The sequence below is a fragment of the Xenopus laevis genome, chromosome 1L, assembly GCF_017654675.1.
Source record: "Xenopus laevis strain J_2021 chromosome 1L, Xenopus_laevis_v10.1, whole genome shotgun sequence".
Classification (NCBI taxonomy): domain Eukaryota; kingdom Metazoa; phylum Chordata; class Amphibia; order Anura; family Pipidae; genus Xenopus; species Xenopus laevis.
Genome location: NC_054371.1, coordinates 42,849,643 through 42,870,378, shown reverse-complemented (window position 1 = coordinate 42,870,378; position 20,736 = coordinate 42,849,643). Strand labels below are relative to the sequence as shown.

Here is a 20,736-nt window from a genome sequence, read left to right as displayed (position 1 = left end):
AATTAATCCCTATTGAGTTTATTTAATGTTTACATGATTTTCTAGTAGATATGAAGTTCCAAATTACAAAAAGATCCATTATCCGGAAACCCCCAGGTACCAAGCATTCTGGATTACAGATCCCATACCTACATTTATTTATTCTCCAGTCATTTCATATCAGTGCTGTCCTGCGGCTGCTTAGGAATCTGTTTAACACTGTAAACCGTTGTATTTATTTGGAATAAGCCCTTGAAGGGAGAGCCTTGGCCTTGTAAGAAGAGACTGTTCTTTTTCTTATCTTCAACCATCTATTTATTGTCCTTGAGCGCCCAAAAATAGAATATGCCTTGCAGCAGGCAGGTGGCAGCTTTGCAGCACGGTTAAAGGGGTTGAGCTATCTTTTAGTATGATGTAGAGACTGATATTGAGACAACTTGTAATTGGTTTTCATTTTTTATTATTTGTGGTTTTTGTGTTATTTAGATTTTTATTCAGAAGCTCTCCAGTTTGTAGTTTCAGCAGTCTGGTTGCTAGGGTCCAAATTATTTTGAATATGCGTGCAATATGAATAGGAGAGTACCTGAATAGGAAGGTCAATTATCAAATTTAGGAATAACAATAAATATGTAGCCTTAGGCTTGTGACACACGGGCAGATTCGGGGAGATTTAGTCGCCTGGCGACTAATCACCTCTTCTTCTAGGCAACAATCTCCCTGAACTGCCTTTGCGTGTCTTCCCGTCCGCTATAATGAAAAGTCCCCTGCGCTAAAGCACATGCTGTGCTTCGATTTCTGAAGTTTTCCTCCTGACTTCAGAAAAAGGAAGCACCTCGTGTGCTTTAGCGCCGGGGACTTTTCATTATAGCGGACGGGAAGACACGCAAAGGCAGTTTGGGGAGATTGTGGCCCAGAAGAAGTGGCAATTAGTCGCCACGCGACTAAATCTCCCAGAATCTGCCCGTGTCTCACAAGCCTCACGGAACATTTGTTTTTTTTTTAGATGGGGGTCCCTATTTGAAAACTGGAAAGAGTCAGAGGATGAAGGCAAATAATTTGAAAAAACTCTAGAAAATAATGATCAATTGAAAAGTTGCTTAGACTTTCTATAAGATACTAAAAGTTCACTTAAAGATGAGCCACCCTTTAAAGTAAAAAGGGTATTGGTATGGAATGCATCTGTGCAGGAGCCTATAGTCACGTAGTAGGGAACAGAGTTGGAGGTAGAGCTTGTCACATCCTTGCTGAGTGAATGAGCTGAACCAAAGGAAAAATAATAGCGGAGCAGATTGCAGAACAACTTCAGAGTGTAAATCTGTCAGCAGCTCACGGAAGGTTAGGTAATTTAGCGCCCATCTGGCCCAAAGGTTTCTGCAGGCCCACAGCATAGCTAATTAGTGTTAGGTGATGTCTTCAGTTTACCATCTTTGTTCCGCTACGCTGTCAGCTTCCCTATAGCAGATGGTGGCTGTGGCTTTCATGTCACCTGGCTTCTCGTGTGAAGGAGTCAATGGCAGGTCTCACGCATGAGAAATGGGTGGAAAATGAGAAGCAGACAGGCCAGGAAACATCTTCCTTTGCTATGTGCTCCTCAGCTGGCTGCAGTCTAGTGTACCTCTCTCTGCTAACTCTTTCAACTACCTCTATCAATCATTGGCTTCAGCTAGAGTTGACACCTCAACCCCTTTCAAACTGGAAACCATATGTATTCCACATGCTGCATCCCTGATTAGCAGTTCATGTAAATGATTTTAAAGAGGTCCATCCAAGCCATGGCTCTGCGGCCGTTGACCTGAAGTACAACCGAGCATTTTCCAAATCTGCGTTTTCCTTTTTGTGGAAGGAACACGGGGCCATTCAAGTGCATTCCTGAATGCAGCATTTAGTGGTGTGTTGTTTGCTGTCAAATGGAAGGCATGAAAACAATAGGGGTCAATAATGACTATGCCTCTGTACACACAGAAAGCTAAAAATAGTTCTAGATGTACAGTTTTGACTTTTACTTAAGTCTAAGTTTTTTCCCCAGATATGTCGGACCGTGCCACTTTGTAAATGGTACCAGGCCCGGACTGGAAATCTGTGGGTTCTGGCAAATGCCAGAGGGGTTGCTATAAGGTCCCATAGAAAGTCAGTATTTAGTGGGCTGGTGGGGGCTGTGTGGACCTCTATGTGGGCTGATTGGCCTCTGTTTACCTGAAATGGCAGGGCCTATTTTAATTCTCAGTCCGGACCTGAATGGTACATAAGCCTTAAATAAAACTCCCCCATTTGTGCCCCCTTAGGGACTCTCCACATTAGGTATCCTAAACTAACTACTGATGTAAGGCTGATGACACATGAAGGTTAAAATCAATTGCTGAATTATGCAGGCCTTTAGAGTGCTAGTTAGGATGGAGTGCTAGTTAGGTGTTTGGGGTCTTAAGAAATGTCCTAAATACCCTCAAGCACAATGAACGAAAAAAAAAGGAGGCCGACATACGTAGAGGAAACATCAAGCATTGTTGCTGTACTAATACAGGTATTGGATCTGTTATCTGGAAACCTGTTGTCCAGAAAGCTCTAAATTACGGAAAGGCCATCTCCCATAGACTCCATTATAATCAAATAGTCCAAATTTTTAAACATTATTTCCCTTTTGTCTGTAATAATAAAACAGTAGCTTGTACTTGATCCAAACTAAGATGTAATGAATCCTTATTCGAAGCAAAATCAGCCTATTGGGTTTACTTAATGTTTACATGATTTTCTAGTAGACTATGATCTAGAGAGTGGTATTCTGAGACAATTTGCAATTTTTTTTCATTTTTTATTATTTGAGTTATTTAGCTTTTTATTCAGCAGCTCTTCAATTTGCATCTTAAGCAATCTGGTTGCTGGGGTCCCACCCTAGCAACCATGCATTGATTTGAATAAGAGACTGGAATATGAATAGGAGAGGCCTGAATAGAAGGATCAGTAATACAAAGTAACAATAACAACACATTTGTAGCCTTACAGAGCATTTGTTTTTTTAGAAGGGGACAGCAACGCTGCAAAGAATCAGAAGAAAAAGACAAATAACTATAAAACTATAAAAAAAAAAATTTAAAAGTTGCTTCGAATTGGTCGTTCTATAACATAATAAAAGTTACTTTAAAGGTAAACTTCCCCTTTAAGGTAGAAAGATTCAAATTACAGAAAGATCCATATTCTGGAAAATCCCAGGTCCCGATGAAGCCAAAGTGACCAACTGCCAATATTCCAAAACTGAAATAGTAAAGATTTCTGCTCCAGTCTGAAGGAGGGTGGATAGCAGCCATTCCCCTAGTATGTGACTGCTAGAATTACGGCTAGGCTGAAAGCAGTTGGCTGCGGCATGGGGTATGACAGCCAGCTGATCAGTATAGTGTGACTATTGGCAGAGAGAGGAAGCTGTAACTTCCCAGCAAGTGCCACTTCTTGGTTGGCATTTACAGGTAGCAAGCTGACATTGCTTTGTGTGCCTGCCCAAGTGTTACAAGTGATGTCTAATTCTTTCCCTGCTTAAAATTTAATACATTTCAATAGTTGAGCTTTTTTTTTTTTTTCTTACTCCCCAAAGGAGGATTAAAACCCCAGCCTGCCTATTACATGGTCACATTGATTTACTGAAGGATGGTAGAGTACTTGACCCCTTACCAAGAGCAGACATTCTAATTCCATTGGGATACTTTCATTTGATGAATAATACTTCAAAAAGCAGCTTGATAAAACTATATTTTTTCCACAATGGCCTGTGCGTAGACCAAATGTCGTTTTATTTCATGTTGCTGCTCAACAGTAGGAAGAGGAAGCATCTGAATTATGTTTAGTATTTCTTTTGTCATATACGTTGCATGTTTGGGTGGGCCATGCATTGTCTGGAGCCTTCAGGAGCCCAACTGATTGCCTCATTTCCTTTTTCCTCATTTCCATTTCCTTATATGAAGTGCTTTCTTGCTCAATATATTGGACACAATCTTTTCTTAATTTCCATTTATTATGTTGCTTAAACATGATAAGACCTGCCCATTCAACCCAGTAGCTGAATAAGTAGGCTATTTGCCTTTTTGACTTAGCCCAGCATAGGCCCAGTTCCCATCTTTTGTATTTGATGCAAAACACGGGAATTACACAAGTGATCTTTGTATTCCGTATGTACCCAGTGAAATGTGAGATCAAAGTCTGTACCATTCTGGGTCAATTAAATGTTTTCTCCACTCGCCTGACAGATTTCAAGCCAGTTGAGAACCGCCTACATTAGCAGCTCCTTGGGGGCAGTCATTAGTCCTCAAAAGTGTGCATCCAGCACAAGATCTGCAGAATTTGCATAGCTTTTCCAGATGTATTTTATAGAATGGTCTGTGCAGGATTAGCCATCTTGCATGCTAGGTGGCACCCAGCTTTTTCTGTGGCTCATGTGCTAGCACTGTGTCACCCAAATGCTTTACTTGATTTCCTTTCCCTTCTGCCCTTCGTTCACCATAAAAGAAACGAGCATAAAATGCCAAATGCCACACCATGAACTAGGCGCGTGTGTATGTATGGTGGGGGTGTTGGGATTTCCACCTAAATAATGCTGGTAGCTAACCATTCCAAACATTTCTGACTTGTTCTTAAACATGAGCAGGCTGGGGGCATGGCTGAAGTGTAAATAACGGTGTGTGGGGTGCAGGATGTTGGGATTGTCTTGTCTTTCTGTTTATTATGTTTGACCACTGGCTTGACGTATATAGAAGAATGTTAAGTCAGAGATTTTCAATGGACTCTACGAGAGTAAGCAACTTGACGGATGTTCTTTGGTAGGAATCCATGTCTCTCTTTATGTGTTGATTCACCCATAACAAAATACCTTGTTCCTATTTAATATATTATTTAGCACAACCTGTTTGTTCTCTGACATTTAAGTGCAGATATACCTTATACAGTATATAACCTTTTGTTTTCAGTGCCAATGACTATCACATATTTGTATATGGCTTCCCTTGCTGAGTACAGTACAGATACTCTTAAGAACTAACTTCCATACAATAGTCGTTTCCAAACGGACCCAAATTTCATCCACTTTCGCTGTAATCATAAAATAATACCTTAAACTTGATCCAAACTAAGATATAATTAATCCTTATTGGAAGCAAAACCTGCCTATTGGGTTTATTTAATCTGTAAATGATTTTTTAATAGACTTATGGTATGAAGATCCAAAGCCCCAGGTCCTGATCATTCTGTATAAGAGGTCCCATACCTGTAATAATGTAGCCTTTGGGGGGAGGGGGAGTTCGCTGCTGAAGATATCTAATTTTATCTGCAGAGCAAGGACACACCTGGCGATTCGGGGAGATTTAGTTGCCTGTCGACTAATCTCCTATTCTTTGGGGCAACTAATCTCCCCGAACAGCTTCCCCCCGTCCTCCGCTGGCTATACTGAAAAACCGCCTGTGGCATGGCACACGCGGTGCTTCGTTTTCCGAAGTTGCCTCACGAGGAAACTTCGGGTGACTTCGGAATACGAAGTGCCGCGTGTGCCATGCCAGCCGGCGGAACACGGGGAAACCTCTCACGGAGATTAGTCGCCCCAAAGAAGAGGCGATTAGTCGCCAGTGACTAAATCTCCCCGAATCACCAGGTGTGCCCTTACCCTATTAACATGGCAGCTCTCGATTATCTTAATAATATAAATATTTGTGTATACAAGTAGGACAAACTATGAGTTCTGTAGGCCATAATCCACTGCAGGCGAACATCTGGCAGTTGATCCGTCAGCACTTGCGTATGTTAATGTTTTAATGGAGATTACAAGTAAATGTTTTTGAGTTTGTGTAAATATTACTTTTTAAAATGGATAGCTTGGTAATATTTGTGGAATGTCTGTGTTTAACAGATTTATTAAAGACTTCAGTTCACACGATCCAGGAGCTCATTAACTATATGACTTGTGCTGCTTATCTCTGTCATTAATTCAAGTTTAGTCATTAGCTGGAAGCGCTGGTCCCCCATCAGGAAGCACAGAAGCCCCAACACCTGGCTCCTCTCTGTCTGGCCAGTCACTTTGCATCAACAGGGACAGACCTTGTGGGGCTGGACTGAAGGCATCTGATAAATAAAGGAGGGCGGATTATAGCGAATCTCACACTTGTATCATTCATAGCCAGCACAGACATCTATGTTACAAATGAATGACTTCCAGCTTTTCACCAACAATAATGAGTTGTATTCATTGATGCAGTCTCATTGACACTGCTCATGCACTGGCCTTTTATCAGCGGATAATAGGTGCACTGCCTGGTGTTTACTGTCTTACTGGTTTCTTTATACTCCCACATGTAAATAAATTGATAGCACTAGCCTAGATTCTAAAAAAAGGGTTGCAGCTCATCTCCCACCTTTGATCATGGAGAGACGACTGGGCTCTATGGGGGAATCTGGCAGAGGTCGGATAGTCAGGGGTGTCTCGCATGGTGCTGTTATAACATATTATAAATTATATAACAAGTTAAATAGTAAATATTATACATTGTTATCTACGGTATGTTTCTTCAAGGTAATGGCTCAAGCACAGTATAACCACCGCAGCCTTGTGTAAGTCTCCCTGCCACAATAGACATGTTTGTTTATAGTCCCTTTATTTATACAGCCCTGTCTATACTATGGGAATGTCCAGGGCTCTGACACATGCAGCTGATGGTTCCTTGAAAATACCAATGACCTGTTGTGAGAAAGCAATCACCTGTGTGAACCAAAACCACAGGGGCCTCTGTGATTATTCCATGGGAAAAGTTGCAGACACAGTATGCTCATATGCATAACAGTCAGTTCCATCAGAATACTGCTAATAAAACCGCCTATATCCTTTTGCAGACTTGAGTGTTCTCTTATTACTCCCAGAACCATCCAACTCCATTTTCCAACTGTAGTTTTGTTATGCTTTAAACATATCCCTGCAATAAAATTGAGGCTTACTCTTGCTTTAAGATGTATCTGTTACTGTTCATTGAGCAGAGCTGCTGTGCTAAGGTATGTGAATTTCCCGAGGTCTGTAGGTATGTATATGTAGTATGATGCTGCCTTTCCACTATACACGTACGGTCTTGCTGGAGATGCCTGTGTAGATCTGGGAATGTCAGTTTGGTATATAGCCGGAGTCAGTGATGCACATGAAGTTATTTTCCAGCTTTCGGGGAGCTTGTGTAAAACCGAATGCTTTTTCCTTCTAGGGCTCCTTTTACTTCCTTGACTTTCCATGCTTTTCTGTTGGACCGGCCAGCCGCACCCAAACTCTTTCCTCGTGATACTTAGCAGTTTCATTGCCTGCAATGAGGCATTCGGCCTATATTCTTGTTCTTTATTATTGCTACAGACCCCTCTGGGACTCTTTCAATATCTGTGTAATGTTCTGTATGCCTGTATTGTGCCATATAGTAGCGATCACGGAGGTATTCCATAACCTTCAGAAGCACACTCTCCCATTCATAAACACTACCTGGGGTAGATTGGACCCTAGTAAGCAGATAGCTGCTAAAATACCCCCCAAAAGTAGCAGTAACCCATATCAGCCCATCAACAGGTAGCATTTACTTATTGGTTGCTATGGGTTACTGCTCCTGGGCAAACTTCTTTTTATTGCATTAGGCCATCTTAAAACTCTAGTTGTCTTTTGTCTACTTAAAGGGGTTGTTCACATATAAATAACTTTTAGTATGATGTAGTGAGTGATATTCAATTTGCATTTGGTTTTCATTTTTATTATTTGTGGTTTTTGAGTTATTTAGCTTTTTATTCAGCATCTCTCCAGTTTGCATTTTCAGCCATCTGGTTGCTAGGGTCCTAATTACCCTAGCTGCGTCTGCTCGCGCCCGGAAGCCTTGTGTCGGGGGGCTGAAATCAGCCTGTGGATTTCTGCAGGCTGATTTCTGACCCTAGCCTAAAGCCGGCTATAGATGTGCAGATAGAGCCTTATGTCTGAACAACAATTGTGTAGTAAAAAGAAGAAATCAGACTATGTTCTGGCCATTAGTTCACAGACAAAAGTTATGACTGACAAATATTAGTGACAGTCACCCATTGATATCATCAGGGAGGCAGAGATATTATTCGTAGCTGACAGAAATCTTCTAACCTGTCCAACACTAAACGACCGATTGCCAAGCCACGAAAAATTATGGGACTGAAAATCCCACAAATTAAAGATTCGTACAACTTTATCTTTGTGTCTATGGCCAGCTTTACGATCTAAAGGCCCCCATAGATGGGCCGATAAAAGCTGCCAACAGACTGAGTCGGCAACTTATTGGCCCAAGTGTGGGGCCGTCCAGCGGGCGTCCCCCATTGATATTTGGCCGAAAGTCAGCCAGCTGCAGATCGGGCAGGGTAAGAAATCCTGTCGGATCGTGGCCGCATCTGTTCGTAGATGCAATCCCGTGATCCCACCGCCCATATCGCCTCCATTCTGATCCGATTGTTGGGCCTTAGGGCCCGATATCGCCCACCTCATATCGGGGCATATCGGGGAGAGATCCGCTTGTTTGGCGAAATCGCCAAACAAGTGGATCTGTCCCTTTCACATTCACACACTATAGTCTGTTTTATCTTGAGCCAATTCCCCTTCTGATTGTGATATATATATATATATACCATGGTATTTTTTCCTACTGCAGGGCTACCTAAAGTGGACTAATTGGTGCTTTCATTCTTCCTCTGTTGATGCGAGAGGCTGGTGTATTCTACTGGTGAGAATTTTAGCAGTAGAGTTCAAGCACCTGGGGAGCTTAGCTGATATTAAACAGCAGTGGTTCTGTTCATCTTCAAAGCAGCTGGCAAAGCAAGTATCCTGGCCTGAGCCAGTCAGACTGATAAGCAGAGTTGCCCCTGCTGTTCCAAGGAGCCAAGATGACTATGAGGGTGTCTGAGATCTGAAAGGTGGGAGGCCATCTGCTTGATGGTGTGATGGCTCTTGTTCCTCTGGCTTAATACAAAGACAAATGAAACTTGGGTTAGAGAGAGTGAGAGAGTGAGTGTGTGTATATATAGGAGTTTCATGACCATATAAAAACATGAGGCAGAAGGCCATGGAATTCAGAGGTGACTTCTAATATCTCATATTTTGCAACAGGGGGTACTTTATTTATTATAATACACAAGTTTCAGTGAGTCATGTGACAGAAATTACATCACTAAGCTCTGATTATTACCAATGACATCACTAAGCACCGTTTATAAGGATATAATTTACAGAATATTCGTGGCTCTTGTGTATTATAAGGTTATAATGCACAAAAGCTATGAATCTTGTAAATGATATCCTTATAAACGGTGAGTTCTGATGTCATTAGTTATAAACGTTGAGTTCTGATGTCATTTCTGTCGCATGACTCACTGAAATTTGTGTATTATAATAAATAAAGTACCCCCTGTTGCAAAATATGAGGATATAGTTACCTCGGAGTTCTGTGACCTGTATAAAAATACTCGGCCTTTGGCCTCGTGTTTTTATATGGTCATGAAACCCCGTGGTAACTTATAATATCCTTATATTTTACAAGAGGGGGTACTTTATTCACTATATATAATCAGCAAGCTGGAGGAAGCTGTTTTGTATTGCACTTCTCACTTTCTGCCCCAAGGCATAATATTAAGCCGGAAACACATTAGAAAATGATAAGGATTTCTTAAAATTGATTTTCCAGACCCGGATAAAAAGAAAATACCAAACTACATCAAATCTATAACCTCCTAAACTTTATGGGAAATATCTCATGCGGCTGCCTAATTCTGATTTTATTAAAATGCCATTTTCTGGAGCAGACGCTACATGAGCAGCTAATGTGAGCAGCGTTTCCTATTTGTTCAGATGTAACCGGAGAGGCTTTCTTTCTCCAGGCCTTGGCCGCTCTCCACAGAACCATTCTTTAGATTTATCTTTCCTGTTTTGTTGTGATTTTTTTTTTTGTTTAATGGGTCTTTTCATGTGCACTGGAAATGGCCTAAATTAATTTCCAGAGGCTGGCCATTTTTTTTTTGAGTTTCATTAGAATACAGAATAGGCCCGTTAAACTTTTGCAAGCAGTGTTTTGCATGTCCTACGTGCTGGATTCCATGTGGAACTATGACTTTAGGAGGAGTAAACACCAGAAGGCCCATTCTATAAACACTTGTCAGTCAATAGGGTCTTTCACACACATGCATCCCCCTTGTTCTCCCAATTACATTATCAGTGTGTAAATTATTGATGCCACAGTGGGACGAGATTAATGCAGAGGGCTCGTGAAAGGCTCTGTAAAAAGTTGAAACATTTTCCATTCTGCAAGATTTCACTAATTAGACCTGTGGGGTTAAGAGTGTCAACATTCCAGATGAGGACCTTTTGTACGATTCTATAGAGATTCTATAGACGTGCAAGTTGGGTGCCCTTGACCCGGCCATTATGAAATATTCTAAGAGTTCAATGCATGGGGTCAGATGTTAGAGAGCCTGTGTGCTTTAACTTGCTAGCTACAAGAATACATGACTGGGCCTACTAAAGTGGGGTAGCAATAGTATCTAGTCTGGGTAGGTGGTAAAATTGTCTAGTCAATTGTGCCTAATGAAGCCTTTTTGTTCTGGCCCATCAAGAAGGTTGAATGCAGTCAGGGCTGGATAAACATTGAGAATTTGATTGCTCGCCACCTGTTTGCTTGATTAAGCAAAATCTGAAAGAGTCAGTGAGCATTTCATTTAATAGAGAGCATTTCACCGAGTCGCAAAGCCTTAGTTATCATCAGAGTGCTCCTTCTCAATTGCTTACACTAATCCTGTATATATCTGGCCACTCAGTGGTACAATGATTACTATAGAGATACTAAAGTACTTACACATGCCTTTGTTTTCTTCCTCTTACATGCAAAATGCATTGAAAGTCATTTTCATTTTCTTTTTTGCTCTGATTGGGAAATTGGATTATCTTTTGTTGTGGCTGGGGTAAAACAGACTTTGCAGGTCCCCATTATTCATGAAATAAGAGTATGCAGCCAGTAGCCCTACAACTGTTGCTAAAGTACAATTTCCTCCAACAGTGTTTAGTTGTTACTGGTGCCATCTTTTCTTACTCTATCTGCACCATTGCTTTTCAGCAAAGGATACTTTAAAATATGACTAATTGGGCTAAAAGCTGCATAGGTAGCCTTGGTCTAGTAAATCATGGAAACCAGTTATCTTCCGGTCAACTGTTAGAGAGCAGACATCTCATTGGCTGCTATATGTTACTATACCTGGTCAAACTTTATCCTTTTTATTAGGGTACCCAATGTGAATTCTACATACCAATATTTAAAGGAAGAGTAACACCAAAAAATGAATGTTTTGAAGTAATGAATATATCATGTACTGTTGAATCTGATCTGTTTGCTTCAGAAACACTATTGTAGTTCATATAAACAAGTTGCTGTGTTGCAATGCTCCAGACTTGAACTGTGTGCCTCTGTATTATTGTCTGGTCCAGTGAGATATTATAGTATCTATTCACACTGATGACTGGATTAAGGTCTATATTGAGTTGTATTACTACGTGATGTAGATTGGCCAATGTTGAAAATTAGACACTAGCAAGGACACTAGCCTGCTACCCTCACTGCCTCCAGGCTTATGCCAGATATTTGTTTATTTTTTCCCATCTATGCAGAGTTAAGGTGGCCATATATGTAGCCATCCGCTCGTTTGGCGATCTCTCCCCGATATGCCCACATTGAGGTGGGCGATATCAGGCTGATCTGATCATGGGCCCTAGGGCCCAACGATCAGATCACAATGCATCCGATATGGGCAGTTGGATCACGGGACCACATACACGCACAGATGTGGCTGCAATCCGACTGGATTTTTTTACCTGCCCAATCGAGATCTGGCCGTCGGATGGCCCAACACACGGGACAGTCTGTCGGTCTGTCGGCAGCTTTTATCGGCCCGTGTATGGGTGCCTTGACAGTTAGAGTTGCAGTTGCAGAACAAGTCTTAAGTGTGGCTCTGGAGCTTGCAATCTAATTTTGGTTCTTTATGAACAGGAAATACCTATCTGAAGTAGCTAAAACAGGAATCCAGCTCAGCCATCCCCTGAATCCGGCTTCTTGGGGGCCTCTTCCGATTGAGTTTAAATCCTGGCATAGGAATGCATCCTGTACATTCTTCAGCTCAGCCATTTAACTTACTATATTGTTCTCTTTAGTAAACGTGCGCCAGCTCTGGTCCTTCCTTCTACCAAGCAGGAAATGTTTCTGTGGGCTGTAAAGAATATATTTGAGGAAATAAGAGTGGATTCCATAAATGCATGTATAGGCAGGCAGATCAGTGCTCCCTTTCTGAGCTGAGGTCCTGTTGCGTGCCAGTCCTTTTTCTTCGATTCCAAATAGTAACTCTCTTATCCCTTTTCTATACCATATCTAACTGGTCAGCAAATAGGTACCCACCCCGCCACGCAAATATCTATTCACCAATTTAAAGGGAAATAGATAGGACTATTTTAAACTGTAATAAATCAAGGAACCATGTTGGTGATACATTGAAAGCTTCTAGTACATGTATGGGACCTGTTATCCAGAATGCTCGGCACCTAGAGTTTTCAGGAAAAGGTGTCTTTTCGTAATTTGGATCTTCATACCTTAAGTCTACTAGAATATCATGTAAACACTAAATAAACACAGCAGGCTGATTTTGCCTCCAATAAGGATTAATTATATCTTAGTTTGGATCAAGTACAATGTACTGTTTTATTTAGGAAATCATTTAGATTTAGATTATTTGGATAAAATGGAGTCTATGAGAGATGACCTTTCCATAATCAGAGCTTCCTGGATAACTGGCTTCTGGATAATGGATCCCATACCCGTAGTTAATTAATGAGCAGATTATTGTGTTATAAGGATTTCCCTGCAGAATTTGCATATATCAAAGGGGCTCGTTTCAGAATGAAACCTTTACGTTTTTGTAAACTTTATTGTGTCAGTGTTTGGTTCTGTACCGTAGGCTCAAAGTGCAGCCGCAGGATAATCAGATCCTTCCCAGCCATTTACTCTGCAGAGGGCACTTATGCCAAGTGATTAGAGTGTTTGTTTTAATGAATACTGCTTTCCAGGAAAGCCTTTCATAGTTATCGGTGCCTTGTTGGGCACCTTATTCAGGAACAACTAAGCATGCATGTAGGATTGGTCCCCCCATGTGTATTAATTGTGATTAAATAACAATCAAGAGGAAATGGAAGAAAGTAATCCTTTATTTGAAAGGGAACCGCTTTGAATGACAAGTGGGGAGGCTGCATAGCCCAATGTCGAATATTTACATGGTAATTTTGTTTCCATGGAGATGAGGGGAACTTCTTGCACTGCAAATCACTAACAGCAGGGTGTCTTTGCCTTTTTTCTTGTTTACAGAAATAGAGGCCAAGGAAGCATGTGACTGGCTACGGGCAGCGGGATTCCCACAGTACGCGCAGCTCTATGAAGGTATGTCAAAAAATTATTTTTTAATAAACATATATTATTGGAGGGTACAAATGTGTTTTTGAGTAAATTATTGCTAACATGCTATCAATCGAAGTTAGAGATTTCAAGAAGTTATACTGTATAAAGGCTATCTTTCTTAAACAATGAATATACTTCAAAAAAAAGTAGGGTTTAATTGCTGCCCCCCAATTGTAATTTCTTCCGTAGAAAGAGTGGAAAGTATACTCTCTGTGGCCATGGACACACACATAATATTGAACGCAACAAATTTTCATCCGATATTCGGTGTGTGTTTGGTGGGAGACGAGACGACCAATATCAGCAGAAGACTTGTATATCGGTCGGCTCATTGGTCAGGCTGGCCAGAAAATTTTGATCGGGCATCTTTGAAGGCACCCAAACATCGGCCATTGTTAGTGCTGAATCGTCAGATACAGTTAGAATTCTATTGTTTCTACCTGTATATCTGACGATTCAGCTCTACACGTGTGTATCGACACAAACAGTCTTTCCTAGAAAGATCTTTTCCAAGAAAGATAGTAATTGTGACGTCTGTGGCCACCTTTAGTTCTGCTCTACCACAATGGCTTTTTGTAATGCTCACATGCTGTTAGCTCAATGGGTAACTTGTATTGTTTGCAGAACCGGACGGTATAATTCTTAATATTGTTAAATACAAGATAGGGGCCCTGCAGTGACCCCCTCTCCCCTCCCCAACTTCACCACCCGCACTCCACAACATTCTCCAGTTCCTCCATACCTGGAAATAAAATGCTTGTTGGCCGTCGCCTTCAGAGAACTTGGTGAAGAAGTAATTTGCTCGGACATGGCAGTCATGTTTTTTATTACTTGGTATGTTGTAGCGGGCTATACTGGGAGTGTGGTTGGTGAGAGGCCCTGTTATGTATGTATTCTTTTTTTCTATTGGCTCGCTGGGTTTCTAGTGCCAGTTGCTTGTAACAAGTAGCTCTGCTGCTGAAATGGCTTGCTCGTGGTTGCGTATAGAACTCTTATCTATTTTCAGTCTTCAGACAGGCATGTCTCATTGCTACTGTTTTCCTCTTACTTTGATAGGATGAGTAAGAATCAAAGGGCCTGGTCTCCTTCTCACTAGATTGTGAACGCAAGTTTCCCATTAGTTTTCTTCCAAACCATGCAAAACCTAGAAGTCGGAATTTCTTAGATTCTGCATATAGTATTTTGTGGGCTTCTGTTTAAAATCATTCTGTTGACTGGTTGCAAGAGACCTAGTGCATGCTTTGTTGTTTTTTTTTTATTAAACTTTACCCCCAAAGAGAACTAGCCGTTATGGGTTTGCCAATTTTGATACATGGTGGTGCAGTGGTTATCACTGCTTACGTGTTGTAGTGGAGTCCCCAGGTTCAATTTCAGATAGGTCACTGTCTGCAAGGATTTTGTATGTTCCCCCAGGATAGTATGTTTTGTTTTGTTTTTTTGTTCTTTTTTTTGGTACTCCTTCCAATCACATGCAGGTTATTGGCTCCTGATAAAACAGTCCACGGAATATGTAATTACGATTATATAATCTCGATAAAGCAATGCAGAAGTTGTCAGCACTATTTCAATAAAGCCTTATAATAATGTTTAAATTGTATAAGTAGCTCCTACATTCTTTATTGCTTTCTAGCTAAAAATTGTGTGGGTGATGTTATATAAAATGATTCCCAAGAATGAGAGCGCTTTTCTGAGAAAGAAGGAAGACTGGGTCTTGCCAATCATGTTCAGGAGACATTCCATGCTGAGAAGAGGTTAGCAGGCTACAGGGTGCCAAAAACAACACACAGAGTGGCTCCTCTTCCAGATTTCAGCCAGTGAATGTCATTTGCTATGAAAGGTTCCACAGTAGTTATTTTCATTTGCTATTCAGCAGTTATAAAAGAAAATCAATTCCCTTTCATGATATCACGCAGAGAAGGGGGTACATTGGTCACCTAAGCTTTAGTTGCGCTGGTAGCTGTGGCCTCTCAAATTTCACACCGTTCAGTAAATTTCATTCCTCTTGCACCTAGTGCATCTTGTTCACACTGAATAGAGTCAAACTGTGTCATGCTTGATTAGTCAGAAGCTATTTCACTTAAATAATAGTATATTGTACAGTGTCGGCTCCACCTGGAGCCTTGAAGAAATCTATCATGGCGACTTGCAACAAACTAAATTCCCAACAGCCTTCAGACTACATAAAAGGGTGTGAGGATCATTGCAACCGGATAAATTGTTGGAGTATGTAGCCCCTGGATAAATATATTGATATTCACAGGGAAAGCACTATGAACTATTGGGCTAGAAACAGTTTGTAGCGTATGCATAGAGCTACTGGCAAAGACTCCGTAAGATTTGAGAACTTCCAGGTTAAAATACGCAGACATAATAATCAGATGGCTTGTGCACCTGGGCTACTGCCCGAGGTAGAGCTGAAATCAACCAGTGTAGTTCAGCAATCTAATTTTGGCCCCTGTGTGGCCCTAGTTTTATGGAGTCTTTGTCCATCCCCATCTTGGTGTTTCTAAGTATGCATAGAGTGTTCTCCACTTGAGCATGCCCAATAAGCACCCATAGCTCCCCCAAAGCACACTGAGAATGTGCTGGGCCATTAACACCAGGGAGAAAGATAACAACATTAGAAAGAAATGGATAAATCATAAGTGAGTCACGAACCAGAAGCCTGGACAGCACTCTGACTGTTGCATTGAGCTTTCTCCAAGAGCTTATATCAGCTAGTAGGGAAACACCTGATACATCTCTGTGCCGCCTGTGATATCCATGAATGGAATAAGTCATGCCTTTTCAGACCCAAAACCACCTGTCACAACTAGTAGCAGTGCTAGTGCTTTCTTTGCCAACTAAAATACACCGGCAGAGTCATGCATAATGTCTTCCTGGCCCATTCTCTGGCGTCAAGACATATCTACAAAAAGGATTTTGATCCTGTGAAATCCGAGAAATTGTTAGTTTGGACATACACCCATTTTTCTAGAATTCCCTTATATTGCTCTTCCAACTACAAAGGGTATACACTGATCACGAAACAGAGCTATTGTCCCTCTTTTGGAGTGGAGGAGGGTGGACAAAGAGCCAATGTAGAATCCAACCCACAGTTGGCTCTGTTGGTCTTCTGCAGAAAAACTAGTCTAAACACAATGTTGATTAGTTGCGGGTTACTACCGCAGAGTCCAGTTTACATCTGTTTTGTGAATACAACCATTGTGCAGTTAGCCCTGTTCATAAGAATCATCATTTTGAGCTATATCCCCTATTGCCTTCTAGTTATTTATGCCCCACAGGCGCAGGAGAGGTACCAATTACAAACTGAAACCTGTTACGTACCGTTCCAAGAACACAGTATATATATCTCTGAAAGAAAAGCTCTGTTCCAAGGAAAGACATTTTTTTGGTCCTCTTTCTTTAGTTTCCTGTTGAGTTTTGAATTGTCCTGGCATGGTGATTGCAATAGATCTCAGGATTTTAGTATGGCGTTAGCAATTCAGACATTTCTCCCAGGAAAATATACCTCCAGTTTTTTTTTAATAAGCTGAATTGATGTCCAAAAAATAATTTTTTTTACCAAACACATACATGATTCCAAACACATACATGATTCCACAGATGGAGAAGAAACTATGATAGTCGGCATTTCCAAACTGTCACAGAGGGATCCAATTCATCCATCACCTTGTTCCAGTGTGAAGGGAATGGGTTTGGGACTAGTCCCAGCAAGGGTTTCCATCTGTCCAGTTTTGACCCAGGCTACATGATTTTTGGAAGGACTGTCCAGGTCAAAACAGCCTGCTGGGTTTTCCAAATTATGAAAACCGGGCATAAATGCATTTGTACAACTGCAAGGCCTCAGACTATATTTTCCTGAGTAAAAAAGCATTTTATTGAAGGAAAAATTGTGCTGAAATAATTTGTAACATGGATCAGCTTTAAGTGGTGGAATTTCTGTTGCGTTTTATTGGAATTGCTATGGACAGGTCTTTTAACATATTTTCCCCTCTAAAATTTACTTCTGACATGCTAAGCCCGAAGCAGCTGTTCAAACCTTTAGTTGTTGCCAAGACACACTGCAAAGGGATGAGGCCCTCTCATTATCCCATGGCAGATGTACGGATTCTTTAATGGCAGATTCAGCACAAAAATGTCCAGAATATACTGTATAGGGGAAACCATCAAGAGCATTTGAATTGCTGTAATGTGAGTTTCATCTTGTACTCATAGTTTACTTACTTCTTATAGATTTAAGGGGAAAGTATACAGCAAGTGTACGTACAGGTATGGGATCCATTATCCAGAAACCTGTTATCCAGAAGGTTCTGAATTATGGGAAGGTCATTTCCTACAGACCCCATTTTTAATTACAGTAATTAAAATTGTTACAGATGATAAAATAGTAATAATTAAATAGCTTGTACTCGATCCCAACTAAGATATAATTAATTCTTATTGGAAGCAAAACCAGCTTATTGGGTCATATACAGTGCTTTCTATTAAAGGCTATTGAAAACTCTGTGCCATTTTGCTGAATAATATTGTTATTGGAGGAGAGCATTTCACAATGAGACTCTTTGGTCTCTCTCACTTGCACAATGCTATTGAAGGGGGTTTGCTTTTAGTTTTAAACTTAAAGAAAGCCAAGTGTGTACCTTTTGTTCTATACAGAGCTCCATTTCCCAATACATTTTGTTGCTTTTTTAGGATATGTCTACTTTTAAAATGGGATCTATACTATAAGTTATTTGGTACTAGTAAGACTGCTTTGGGCAGGATGGGATGGAAAAATAACAATGGGAAGTATACCGCCCCAACTGCATTTTATTTCTATTATAAGCATTTGGTTGTGGTGAACTGTAAAATAACCTGTAGACGTTCAATCTTAATCAGCACATGGCTGTGACCCTGTGGCTGAACTACAACCCCCAGGAACCAGACAGATTCTAACGCATAACAAAGTGCCTTATGGGCACGAAACACATGTTCACTTTTAATTTGTATTGAAATATATAACTTTTACTTCATATTTTGTGGGCCCTGTGGATTTTCTAGTGTGCCTGGACCCCCTTCATTAATATTGCTGTCAGATTCTACCCTCACATTTTTAATGCAAACACAGTACATTATTGGGCTCATATTGTGGTGTTCAGCTGCAGTTCAAGAACTTTTCTTTGGTTCTCACGTTTCATATCCACTTACTTTTGGAAAAATACTAAAATGTTGTCAGCATTGGCAATGTAGCAGCCAGTCTCTCGGCTAATCTTTATACATATGTTTATATAACTTTGCAGAACCAGATAGGCCAAATATTTATCTTCAGATAGGATACTCCAAATTATTTAGCACTTTGATCTTCCACAGATGGTTTATATTCAACTTGCTAGCTCTTTGCCTCTGTGCTTTTATCTTCACATTGCCCATCTAATGTGACCTCTTGTGTGTGTGTGTCCCATGTGAATACTATCAAGGCTGCTCCAACATGTGAAAGAAGCATGACTGTGGTATTTGAGATGGCACCAGGCATAATTTATCTTGGAGGATTTTTTGCTTGGTTTCCAAAGGACAGACCAGGAAACATCTGGTTCCTGTAACTGTTAGAAGCCCAACACATTTAGCATCTGCCTCCTCCTCCTCCGTGATAGAAGAAGAAGAAAATTTCACAAAGCTTTGGTTTCCAAAAATGCAGAAATCGTCCCATTTCCTTCCTGTTGGGGAAAGTCTTTCAGGAGTTTTTTGTGATGTGTTGGAAATAGTACAAGTTGAAGCCTTGTTTTATTGATGAGAGTGTATCAAGTAGAATTGTTTTTTGGGGGGTTTTGTTTAGGTTCCTTTTAAATTATCACAAATGAAGGAAGAAAGCCCTCTTTGCTTCCCGTTTCTGTTTTTCAAGTAAATGTAGGGTTCTAACCTCCCAAGAATTTCATACGCCTTCTTCCTTCATCTGTGAGCAAATCGGGCTTGGGATAGTTAGAAGTTGAGGAGCACTGAAAAATGGAGATTATGTGGTGTGTGGAAGTTTAACTGTATTCATTATACTAATAATGCCATTGCAGGTGCAAACAATATAGGTATGGGACCTGTTAACAGAATGCTCGGGACCTGGAGTTTTTTTGGAGAAGGGATTTTCGGTAATTTGGATCATCATACCTTACTTCTACTAGAAAATCATGTAAACATTTAAATAAACCCAATAGGCTGATTTTTCGTCCAATGAGGGTTCATATCTTAGTTTAGATCAAGTACAAGGTACAACAGATCCCTTACCTGTACTTCCTACTTATATGTACACATGCAGTAAATAAAGAAAGTTCTGTGCACTCAGTATGATATAATTTCAGCCTCATGGATTATAAATACTGTACTAGTTGTAAGTAGGATATCATTTCAATCACAGTTTCGTGTCCGTAGTGGTGAAAATATCGACTTCAGAGCAATCCAAGCTGTCAACTAAACAACATTCAGCTAAATTCAAAGACCTTAAAGGAAAACTATACCCCCCAAATGAACACTTAAGCAACAGATAGTTCATATCATATTAAGTGGCATATTAAAGAATCTTACCAAACTGGAATATACTGTATATTTAAGTAAATCTTGCCCTTTTACATCTCTTGCCTTGAGCCACTATTTCGTGATGGTCTCTGTGCTGCCTCAGAGATCACCTGACCAGAAATACTACAACTCTAACTGTAACAGGAAGAAGTGAGGAAGCAAAAGACAGAACTCTGACTGTTAATTGGCTCATGTGACCTAACATGTATGGTTTGTTGGTATGTTTGTGAGTACAGTGAATCCTACGATCCCAGGGGGCGGCCCTTATTTTTTAAAATGGCAATTTTCTATTTATGATTACCCAATGGCACATACTACTAGAAAAGTATATTATTATGAAAATGGTTTATTTACATGAAGCAGGATTTTATATATGAGCTGTTTATGCAATATCTTTTTATAGAGACCTACATTGTTTGGGGGGGTATAGTTTTCCTTTAATCAGGGATGTAAAGGTTGTTGCCCTCCAACTGTTTTCCTTAGAACTCTAGGCATTCCCAGCCAGTTGCTCTTCACAGCAGCTTGATGACCAAAAACTTGTAATTGCTATCATAGGACTTGGGTAAGAAAAATGTGGTAGTGCTGTGAGGAGTCATATGCCATGAATTATTTTGCCAATTTTATATGTGCAGTCTAGTATAAATTTAGTTGGGATCAAGCACAAGGTACTATTTTATTACAGAGAAAAAGGAAAACATTGTTAAAAATTTGGATAACATGGGAGACAGCCTTT

The 20,736-nt window shown here is 40.5% G+C and overlaps 1 protein-coding gene across 4 annotated transcripts in view; it reads left to right on the top strand.

Annotated features, from left to right (window-relative positions):
* The window catches only part of LOC108698560 (rho GTPase-activating protein 7), a 119,216-nt gene that overhangs the window by 79,739 nt on the left and 18,741 nt on the right, over nucleotides 1-20,736 (top strand). For 3 of the 4 annotated variants that reach the window (XM_018230149.2, XM_018230154.2, XM_041589028.1), the window contains exon 2: nucleotides 13,371-13,442. In XM_018230149.2, coding sequence (XP_018085638.1) covers nucleotides 13,371-13,442 — 72 coding nt within the window. Of the gene's footprint in view, nucleotides 1-13,370; nucleotides 13,443-19,504; nucleotides 19,580-20,736 lie in introns of all 4 variants that reach the window. The other variant, XM_041589027.1, reaches the window with a different exon arrangement.